This window comes from Biomphalaria glabrata, chromosome 18 (assembly GCF_947242115.1).
Source record: "Biomphalaria glabrata chromosome 18, xgBioGlab47.1, whole genome shotgun sequence".
NCBI classification, from domain to species: Eukaryota; Metazoa; Mollusca; class Gastropoda; family Planorbidae; genus Biomphalaria; species Biomphalaria glabrata.
The window spans coordinates 21,431,815-21,444,041 of record NC_074728.1 but is presented as its reverse complement, the minus strand read 5'-3'; the positions used below and the strand labels follow the sequence as shown (position 1 = coordinate 21,444,041).

The 12,227-nt window shown below is 37.9% G+C and overlaps 1 protein-coding gene across 3 annotated transcripts in view; it reads left to right on the top strand.

Annotated features, from left to right (window-relative positions):
• The window catches only part of LOC106059594 (uncharacterized), a 60,081-nt gene extending 47,854 nt beyond the window's left edge, over window positions 1-12,227 (top strand). For 2 of the 3 annotated variants that reach the window (XM_056017742.1, XM_056017744.1), the window contains 4 exons: window positions 1,848-1,943; window positions 4,732-4,804; window positions 7,641-8,261; window positions 11,051-12,227. In XM_056017742.1, the coding sequence (XP_055873717.1) occupies window positions 1,848-1,943; window positions 4,732-4,804; window positions 7,641-8,208 (737 nt within the window). In that variant the 3' untranslated portion in view covers window positions 8,209-8,261; window positions 11,051-12,227. The other variant, XM_056017743.1, reaches the window with a different exon arrangement.

Sequence of the window (12,227 nt, the reverse complement as noted above, 5' to 3'; positions counted from 1 at the left end):
TTGTCAGGCAACATATGTGTTAAACAGAAATAGACAAAATAGAAATAGACAAAATAGAAATAGACAAAATAGAAATAGACAAAATAGAAATAGACAAAATAGAAATAGACAAAATAGAAATAGACAAAGGTGGCAGCTCAAAAGATTGGAACAAACTGTGAGATGCGCTACAATAAACGACTCACAGCCCCGCTGGGAAATGCATTGCCCGGTTAAGCCTTCTGTTAGGGTCCGAATGCTCTAACGCGAGACTAGTGCCACTACGGTGGTGCTGGTCACTGACTCTCGCTCCAGTCTCCAAGCTATGGGTGGCGGCGGGGGGGGGGGGGGGTTGCCGTAATAGAAGAGGCAATCGGCGCCGCAGATAACTTCCGCCGAGCTATTGGAGCTGTCGTTTTAATGCAGTGGGCGCCTTCACATTACGGCGTGAGGGGCAATGAAACGGCAGACGCCCTCGCAAGGGAGGGTGCTTTGGCAGCCACACACCTCAAAGCACCAAGCACGTACTTACATGCAACGGCACAAATCTGAGCACTCATTCATGAGAAGTGGTTAAAGTCCTGGGAGGAATCCGACAGAGCACGTGGTGTCTGGCAGTACATGCGTCACCCAGATCGCGACGATCCATGATGGCGACTGAGGAGGTCAGAGCAGTCAATTATTGCGCAGTGCAGGACGGAACACTGTCCTATTGAGGCATACTTTGCCCGGTTCCGCACGAACTTTGACTCCCGATGCCGTCACTGTGGAGAGAGCGTCGAAACAGTGTCGCACGTCTTGTACGAGTGTCCCCAGCTCCGCGAGCTAAGGGGGGACCTGTCTGAGCAGTCACTTGACTTGTATGGTAGCTATGAGGCACTTCGCCGGAAGGCTAATTTTCTTGCCAGAGTACTACGGGAGGACTAGTCCTTCCTGCTCTGATTTTCAATAGGAGCTCATCTCAGGTGCCGACACACTTAAAGCTCAGATAATATAGTGTCACATATTGTGTCACTTATTTGATTGTTACAAGCTCCTTAAGCTTATTGGCTACTTGCCTAGAATTTGAAGACGTCTATGATGTACTGCGTCGAAGTGCCCAGTTTTATTATATTTTTTTTTGTTGGTCAGAGAACTACCGGAAGTGATATCATTTCTGATCTTTTGCTAACGGGAGTTCATCTCATCTTCTTCTTTGATCTCATTATTACGATGGGGTGTTCAGATTACTAGTCCAATATTCGAGATGAACTGCGCAGTGGTTTCCAGATCAGGCATCTCTCCAGATAGTTTTTTTTTTCATTTTAAGAGGTGTTGAGGAGCCAGTGTCTTGTGCAGGCCTCTTAATGGAGAATGCAGTTTTTAAAATACATGGTCAGCATTTCACTTGTCCTAATTTTCAGCTTCCGGAACATATTTTCTCTTATTCATTTGTGTCTGGTTCTGAGCTCATCTCGGAATTCAGTTTGACTACAATCGACCACCTCAGCGTATCTACTGTAATAATAACAATAGGGATGTAAACACAAACATTCACACTCACGACCAGCTCTTTATGAACTAAGACTTCTATGTACTTCTCGATGACGACAGATGACCTTGCATTATTACAAATGTTTGAAAAATAAAGTTATTCTAAGTAATAGACGTGCTCATTTTATAAGTAGGACCTTTAACATTTTTAACTGTTTACGATAGGGGCGCGCAACTATATCGACTCAATAGTTTTAAAAACAAATCTTTTATTTGAAGGATCCTTGATCTCATTAACTCAATTAGTATATCTACTGTTGATTACCAATAGTGAACAGTACACACATACATGCGCTACAACCTTGTAACAGAACTCTATTTGCTTGCTGCTACAGCCTGTGGCTGGGATGAGTATGGTGAGAATTGCAAGTTCAGCTGTATGGAGAAGTGTGGGGCGGATTGTGGAGAGCGCACGTTCGGAACCTGTTTAGGTAACACCAACAGACCATTCTGTTTCTATAACTATAAAATTAGCTCTTTGGCTCAATTTTCAACGCTTTTGTTAGGTGGTTTTGTTCTATAAATAAAATATAATCTTTTTTGGTATAATTAAGTAGGGAACGAATACAATTAAATTATAGCTTTTATATAGCGCTACTTTCATGCTTATAGCAAGCTCGGGGCGCTATGGTCCAATCTCCTTGGTGGACAAGTGGGGGAAGGAGGAATCTGGGAGAGGGTTTTCCGTGCTGCCTTTAGGCGCTCAGTAAACACAACTCTGCTCTAGTCGTATGTCGAAAAGACAAGCCACACAGCCAAGTTTAAGCGTTCTTAACCTCTCGACCACGCTTCCACTGATAACTCAATAAAGTTATATCTAATAGAACAACAAATATCATCATCATCATCTGTCACTTTCGTCGAATGGGTGCTGCAACTGTTCGACTTACCAAATCCCTCCACTTTCACTTTTTCTGATCAGCATCTGTTCTAAGCAGGATATGAAGAGAGAGGCCGGTCCGTTCTTTTTATTTTATGTTTCTGATTTAAACCCTCTTCACTAAACAAATAGCAACGTTTATGACATACTTGTTGCCCCTGCTTGTTTTCTTCACACACACACAAAAAGTAAGCCCTACGTTTATCTTTGCATGATCTTTTGAGTTACCTCCTTTTGAGTAACGTTATTTTGAGTTACCTCCTTTGACAACAACATAACGTAGATAAACTGTGTGACAGTGCGGAGTTGAAAGAGAACTTCCACGTTAATGTCGATAATCTAGGAGCCATTCCTCAAAGAACCGTTACATCAATATCGAGTCATGCACTGTTTCATATAGGAAAATGGCGGGGTTTCCCTGTGTGCTCGGCCTTTGGCCATGCATTTTAGTCCCTGAATGTTCCACACATATTAAGGCATTGACTTTGACCTTTTCGAGACAGGGTGTATTTTCTATTTCAATCAGGGTTACAAGCCTAGAGTTTTGCTCAACTCTGTTGACCATCAAACAATGCCTAGAGCTAGAACCATGATAACATTCTATAACATTCGTGACAGAGGCTATGTCAGCAAAAGACAAAAAATTCACGTGATTATATCCAGTGCCGGCCTTAAGTCACTGCAACCTATGTAGCCGCAGTGGGACCCCGCACTTTAATAGGCTCCACTCTAATTCTAGCTCTAATTATTAAATTAAACCATTATAACTTGCAATTCTGGGTTCCCGCACCTTCTGATTTTCCAGGAGATCTTGGAATCTCCTGAAATTGCAAAATATAAGAAAAGTCCTAGAAATCACCTAAAATTATTAAAATCTCCTGAAAAATCATAAAAATCTTCTTAAAAATAGACAAAATTGATTGTCAACTAAATGTGTCAGTCAATGTGGTAAACGCCAATAATACGCACGTCGAAAATAAAAACAACGTTATTGTCTGTTTTAATTTAATAAGATAAATGCAAAGACGAATTTTTTTTTCGAATACACTTATTATTCTTATCCCTACTCAGACTGGGCCTCGCGCAATCCACTTCGCATAGGGCCCCGCAATTGTTAGTGCCGGCCCTGATCATATCGTTCTTTATTTAGATGTTATTAAATATTGGTCTACCATCTGAGTGTCAAAAATTGGTCTTGAGAATCTGTATATATATATATATAATTCTCTTCTTCCCGCAAGACTTTGGACGGGAAGCAAAAAGTAAAGGAAAGATTACTCTCTTACTTCTGCGGATAGTCATTCCACAAAAAAAAAAAAAAAAACAAGATGGGGGAGGGGGGGAGAAGACGTTTTCACAGCTCGCTACGGATGGCTGCGCGCTGGACTATCAAATTCTGCCCCTCCCATCCCCCTTCGTCCTGCGGGAGGTTTGGACTAGGAAGTAAACTATCGTCAACTCTGAAGGAACCTCCGAAACATGTAAAACATTTTACAAACAAACATTTTACAAACACTAAATAGCAGGGCCGGACTTAACCATTGTGGGGCCCTATGCCAAACTTATTTCGCGGGGCCAAGTTTGGGTACGGAATCGGATAATAAGTGAAATTTAAGAGTTTGTATTAGAAAATAAATTCGTCTATGCAATTTATTCATTCATTACTACGTACAGAATTACTTTACCAGCCTTGCTTGTAGCAAAGTCATACAGTATATCATAATAGATATCATATATCATATAATATCATATCATACATAGATCACGCTCAATAGCAAAAATTATCAAATGTTTCAAACTATCTTTGAGAATTGTTGACCTCAAGTAATTCTTCATTAGTTTGTGGCGCAAGAAGCTTCTTTCACCAGATTACACAATTACGGCTAATGCATAATGCCGTTTTTATATATTGCTCGTAGGATTGGCGTTTTCCATATTGAATAACACCCAAAAATGACAATTTTCGTCTATATATTTCAGGAGATTTGTATGAGTTTTCAAAAGATTTTAATAATTTTCGGATATTTCTAGGACTTTTTTTCGTATATTTTGCAATTTCGGAGATCTCCAGGAGCTCCTGATAAATCGACAGGAGGGCGAGGGAAATCTGTTTTAAGTTATAAAATGGTTTAATTTTATAATTTATACACCTTGAATTAGAGCGGGTCCTATGAAAGTGCGGGGCCCCCTGCGGTCGCATAGGTTGCAGTGGCCTAAGGCCGGCCCTGCAAAATAGCGGCGTATTTTACGCCGCCGGTCGACTAGTGATTTTTATTACAGCTCCGACTGAAGTGATAAACAAAGGCCGATAACTGTTGTTATAATCTTTTTCTTTTCAGCCTCTTTTAATGTCTTGTATATTCTGATGGTTTTATTTCTAATACTTCCTTTATTCACAATGATTCACGCCTTGTAAGTATCATTTTCATACACAACTTAAGAAATGTAATAAATGTAATCTTCTATATCATATACTAGTGCTATTGTAAAATTACCTAACCATTTCTTACCATTATGTGCGAATAATGTAGTATTCTCATTTTAAACATAATAGCTCAACAGCCAATTTAAAAGACATATAGTTTGTTTACTTATTACGTAAATAGATCACTAATCAGATGAGTAAGTAACAAGCTAACTCGCTAAGAGTATATTTGTATATAGTTCGTCCATAGTGGTTCGATGATGACCATGTCAGGTCTTTGTTGAATTAAATTACTGAGTTATTATTAAATATTAATGTGTCTATGTATTACAGTAATTTTGAATTACAAATGTTTGTTTTATGTTAAAACTTGTAATATTTTAGGCCCAAAATCAGCCCGACAGTCACAACATACACACTCTGTTATAGATAAATTAATAAACGAGGTTATGATGATTTATATAAAAAATTATGAATTTAATCTAATGATAACTTTGGAAATGATAATGACATCTGATCTATGAAATGATAAGCAAATATAAGTGCATACATTATGATATGAAAAATCAGTCTACTTGTCCCGATAGACCTTCAAGACAACAAATGGTAATCCAAGTAGATCTAGCCTCTAGATTAGATACTGTTCACCGACGACTATTATTCCAAAGTTCATAGTTCACACTGTAACACCAGGTCTGGACACAGCAACCCGCAGTCTGGAATCTGGAACCTCATACTCGTGAAAACAAACTTGAACGTAAGACACTGAGACAGACTAACTAAGATGAAGACCTCAGTCCTGTAGTTTAAAGCTGAAATCTTAATATTGAAACCTGAGACTAAAAACTAAGACTTGATACTTAGTCTAACACTGAGACTTGACACTAAGTGTAACACTGAGACTGACACTGAGTCTAACACTGAGACTGATACTGAATCTAACACTGAGTCTAACACTGAGACTTGATACTGAGTCTAACACTGAGTCTAACACTGAGACTTGATAATGAGTCTAACACTGAGACTTGATACTGAGTCTAACACTGAGTCTAACACTGAGACTTGATACTGAGTCTAACACTGAGACTTGATACTGAGTCTAACACTGAGACTTGATAATGAGTCTAACACTGAGACTTGATAATGAGTCTAACACTGAGACTTGATACTGAGTCTAACACTGAGACTTGATACTGAGTCTAACACTGAGACTTGATACTGAGTCTAACACTGAGACTTGACATTGAGTCTAACACTGAGACTTGACACTGAGACTTGACACTGAGTCTAACACTGAGACTTGACACTGAGTCTAACACTTAGACTTGACACTGAGACTTGACACTGAGTCTAACACTGAGACTTGACACTGAGTCTAACACTTAGACTGACACTGAGTCTAACACTGAGACTTGATACTGAGTCTAACACTTAGACTGATACTAAGTCTAACACTGAGACTTGACACAGAGTCTAACACTGAGACTTAACACTGAGTCTAACACTTAGACTGACACTGAGTCCAACACTGAGACTTGAAACCAAGACTGAGACTAAGACCCTATAGGAAAAGAAAAGATTCTTCTAATCTTTTAGTCTAATTACAAAATTACAAATACGATCGAATCCAAATAGTAATAACTATATAATGAGAAAGTACAACTCAGTCTAAACAGGGGTAAAGATAATCCTTTAGAACAGTGATGCTCAGCCTAATTCGACCTGCGGGCCATGTTTATTTCCGACACTCAAGTCGCGGGCCACATGACCGAAAATGTACATAATCGAAATGAAATTGACCTAAAAGAATTTTATTAGAAAGCAGTGGATCTAATACTTGCATTAATTTATAGGATATTAATAGGATATTAACTGGCTTCATTTCTCTCTTAAAATGTGAGCATCTTTGTAGCTAACTTTACCAACGACTCATTTTCTTGTCTCTTTTTGGTAAATGTTCCCATCTATCCTCCAATTTCTAGTCTTAGTTTAACAATCTTTTATTCGCGGCTCAAACCAGGAATGCCATCATTTTTGTTTTATAAAGCCGTATAGATGTTGTTGTTTTTAAAACGGCTACAATTTACAAAAAAAAAAAACATGTTAGTTTATTATCATGTTCCAAAAAAAAAATAATTAAAGATCTGTTCAATTTTCCTGGTATGATTCTAAATTCAGAGTCAACTTGTAGTTTCTTCGGCTCTCTCATTTCATAAACCTACACATTTTAAATGGCATGGAACCAATTCATCAGAGAAAAAGTCAGGACCCTAACGTGGGTAAAGATACATTTTTCAACCTAATCTACACTTTATGCAGACGTTTCGGCGGGCCGGATAAAACCACATCGCGGGCCGGATCTGGCCCGCGTGCCGTATTTTGGGCATCACTGCTTTAGAATATATCCAAGGCAAATGCTAAGGCTATTCAGTAACATAAGCACAAGGAGAAATTCAAGAGCTCCCAAAAACATAACTTGTCTCTACAGTATGACGAAAGTCATACGCGCACTCCCTCTACGTCACACGAAATAATGACAATCATCAAGGGGAGATCATTCCACTGCAAAAAAACTGAATAGTCACTTAGATGACGTCATAAATAAGTGATGAACGCCGCGCTATTAATTAGAGAAATAATTCCACTATACATAGATAACTGCGACAGACCACTTTGGTCATCCAGGTGGCTTTGGGCTTTGCACTGAGGTCTTGTGCTTCCTCACGTGGCTGGTGAGACCTATGTGAGCCCGGGATGTATGTGAATGTATTATGTATATACTAGTCCATTAAAGGTATGCCAATGCATTTTGTTTTAAAACAGAACAAAGCACAAACAATCATTGATAGTGGACGAACAGTCCGATTACGCAAAGTTCTCTAGTACAACATCTGGGACAACTTCGTCTTTGACTGGTTTAAACAAGCACATCCCAAATAAGCCTAGCTCAACCGAAATTGACCCAATTCAACCAATCGAAACCGAACCCAACATACCCGAATCCAATAAAGCCGAACCTAAACAACGCAAATCCAGCAAATCGGAACCCAACCAACGCAAATCCAGTAAAACGGAACCAAACCAACCCGAACCCCAACAACGCAAAGCCAGCAAATCGGAACCAAACCAACCCGAACCCCAACAAAGCAAATCCAGCAAAACGGAACCAAACCAACCCGAACCCAAACAAGGCAAATCCAGCAAAACGGAACAAAACCAACCCGAGCCCAAACAAGGCAAATCTAGCAAAACGGAACCCAACCAACTCAAATCCATCAAAACGGAACCAAACCAACCCGAACCCAAACAACGCAAATCCAGCAAAGCGGAACCCAACCAACACAAATCCAGCAAAACGGAAGCAAACCAACCCGAAACAGAACGCAACTAACCCAACCCCAACAAAATTGAACCCATTCAACTTAAATTCAGATCACAAGCAAGGTAAGTACATAGGTTTTCATTTAAAAATACGAAACAACCTTTTAATATGAGCCCCAAGAATCAGAGGCGTAGTGATGGTGGCAGAAGTGCATGATGCACCAGTTCCATTCTCAATGTGTGCCACATGCAGATATGCTCCAAAATAGTACAAATTATTATAGATATCAAATTAGGTAGTACATTCTATTTTTTTTTTGTGTTACATTATTATAAATATTTTTTAATTTAAAAATTTCATGAAATGGAGGGGGGGGGGAGGACAGGCGCCAATAAAGTTTTTTGCAAACTACACCTCTGCCAAGGATTAACCCTTTAACTCCATGAAAAGAAATATGTAAATATTACATTTTGTCCATTAGCCAGTAACTTAACAGGGTTCCTCAAAATGTGATGGAATTTTTTTTTTTAGTAGAACAAAATAACTGTTGAATGTGCATTTAGTTCATATTGTAGTCGAATTTAAATGTAATAAAAGTGACACTATGGCCAGTGGCGTAGCTAGCGTGGGAGAGGAAGGGGGAAGAATTTGAAAATCCCCCCAGACCCCACTTGAAGAGGGGCCCGAAAATGAGTATTTTTTTACATAAAAATATAAATATTATGCAAAATGAATGGGCCCCCAAAGAAGTCAAGACCCCGAGCCCCCAAACGATGACAAAATCCTAGCTACGCCCCTGTCCTCTAAAAAGGGGATTAATTCATAGCATTTTTTTTAAGAACACACCATCTGCCCAAGGTCTGAAAGGGGTACTTTAACGTTTTTAAATGTCGGGAAAATGAATTCCCTAATTATAGAATGAAGATAAAGAAAAAAAAAAAAAGCTTACAGCGCTTCCGAGACTCTATATCTTTTATTAAGGCGTTTGTGACAGAGATGTTTCTGTTTTGTATATTATATCGACTCACAAGTCCCTTTAGTCAATATGAATGATTATTCGACAAACTAATATCGGTATTGAATACTATTAGAAATGATCCAGTTAGGAAGGTAAAAAGGTAAAAAGGTTGGTTTCAATATTTTCTCTTCTAGTTTCTGAGATCTAAACGGGACGTACAGACAGGCTACACCAGGGGTGGGCAACTTACGGCCCGCGGGCCACATGCGGCCCGCCAGAGTGTTTTATGCGGCCCGCGAACACCTACAAAATTCAGGTGTGCCCGCAGATTAAACATATAATAAAGGAAAAAAAAAATAAATCAAATAATTTAAAATATCTTCTTATCTCTTATGATGAAGAGGCTAAAGAAATATTGTCTCTGCATGTCATTCTAAAAAGGTTAAAACAAATGAAGATGATGCTTTTTTTGCAATTTTTCTAAGCATTTAGTCAAAGACATAAACCCAGGCCAGTGTTTATTCAATACTATGAAGAACTGTGTTGAAAGTGTTAAGTTGGCTTGGAACAAAATGGCAAGTGTAACAACTGATGGAGCCTGTGCGGCCCGTGCTTTGACTGAGTAAAACAGTTTGTTTTTTTTTAATGAATTAAAGAACAATATACCAACTTTAAACTCTAGACGGGAAAGTTTGTGCAAAACTGCATTGAATATCAAGCATGTTATTGACCCAATTATCAGCGATCTAACTTATCAGAGCTAGGGGACTTAACCACTGGCAAATTCGAGAAGTACTTGAAGGTGTGGAAACAAAACTTTCCGATGTTCGGTACCACAGTGTCCGCTGAGTTAGTGTAGGCAAGGTATTGAGAAGAATATAGGATCTCAGGGATAACATTGTTATGTTCTTTAAGGGACATAGACTGTGACTTTCTTACTAATATTTCTAATGAATACTGAAGATAGACTTCATGTTTTTCTTTCAGAATATTGAAATGGGTTGCTCGCACATGAAATGTATGTACATCTTTCCAAAGAAAACTTCTCCATTTCTCTAGGCAAGCAAGTGAAAACAGATTTAATCATTTTCCTTTGCTGAAAGGTTTCTATTAAAATCGTTGAAAAATACAAGACTTGTTAAATTTGCAATGCAAATTTTAAGACATCGAGTGATGCTAAATTTTTACATTATTTGGGTCCACATAAATCGTGAACAAGCATTTTTTTGTTTGAAAAAAAAACACGTGTAGGAACAACTCGATGCTGACAGACTTAATCTGACAGCAGTCACAAGGATAACAACTAGTTAGCTAGTTCCACCACAGTTCCGGAACCTTATGCCTGGCATTTTACATTAATTACAATAGTATCCTGAAACTGTAATGATAAATTGTTGTGATGTAAAAATTTTATAAAATATTCGTAAAATTAGTTTCAGAAATCGCTAAATCTTGTTGTTATTCCTCAATTGGTAGTGTTTAATACATGTATATTTTCTAAGTTGTTAATACATATTATAAATATGCGGCCCCCACTTTCTGAATTTTTTTAATGCGGCCCTCGAAAGAAAAAGGTTGCCCACCGCTGGGCTACACAAAACAAATAGCGTTAGTTCCCCTTTCGCTTAAAATCAGCCTCGTTAAATAATATAACGTGGGTAATAGTCCACAACATGTCTTGTCCTAAGCAATACGGAACTGGGACTCCTGTTGTTAATCTTTCTCTAAGCCATTTTCGTTCTAAGTTTTTAAATGCACCATGACGTCAATATGGAAATCCCCGATTATTTCATACTTCTGCTGGTCCAATTATTGAGTCACTGCACTGGCTCGAGGGCTTAAATGTCAATGTTTGAGGTCAGGAATGGCTTCACAATGAATTATTTCAATCTTCATAGTTAGATTGGACTAAAAGCAATAGTAATAAGGCATTTGCTTTGATTTTTTTTCCAGGACAATCTTGTAATAGCTGAAAGAGTAGTTTCTAGACACAAAAGGACTATGGCAATAAACTGGAAGATCTCCATAGAAACCTTGTGAGAGATTGCACGTTCAATGGTGACACAAATATAACAGTAATTACAGTTTTATTGGGCTGCTGACGACTCAAGTCTTAGAGAAGAAATAGATGCACAGCGAGCCAGTCCCTTAGTCTGTATGTTCGTTGGGGCACCACGCAATATTTGTCGACCATGTTTCTCCATTTCTGTCTTTATCCTTGGATATAGCCTCTTCCAATGACAGGCCCTTCCATTCTTTGATGTTGTCCTCTCATCGCTTTCTCTGTCTGCCTCTTCTTCTTTATTCCTGGTACTGTTCCCTGAAGATCCTGTTTTTTTAATAATTTTTAGCAGATCATCGTGGTGGTCTCTTGGTTTGTGATGTGATCTTTAAAAGAAATATGACGGAGAAACACACAAAGTGAAAGAGAGATGAAGAAAAAAAAAGACAAAAGAGAAAGACAGAGAGTGTGAAGAGAAAAAAAAAGAGAAAACATTTAAAAAAGAGAGAATGAGGAATAAGAAGCTAGAGAGACAGGGGAATTAAAACAAAAAAATCGTGATAAATATAAGGTTTAAGAAATAGTGAGAGGAAAGTGGCTAGGGGTCAGAAAAAAAAAGAAAAATATCGGACTATATTGACCAACGAAAAATGAGAAAGTAAAAGAAATAGTGAAAGAAGAGAGAAATAGATAATGAGAGAGAAAGAGAGATGGATAAAAAAAAATAAAAGGTTAACGTAACCCTTACATTTTTTTTAAACTATCTCAGGAAAAGAAATTAATCTTAGGAAAAGAAATAATCTTAGGAAAATAAATTAATTTTAGGAAAAGAAATAATCTTAGGAAAAGAAATAATCTTAGGAAAATAAATTAATTTTAGGAAAATAAATTAATTTTAGGAAAAGAAAAGTCCTAGACTAAGTCATAATAAAGAAAATATTTCACTTAACACACACACACACACAAAACAGGCCATTTATTCTCTCGTCATTGCCCTAAGCTGAAATTCTTGTCAATTTAAAATTACTTGCTACTTAAACATATTCCAATCCATATTTTAAACTTGCTATCAATTACAGACTTGTAAATATCAGAACTATTGCATGACGTGTTTGTTGTAAACATTTA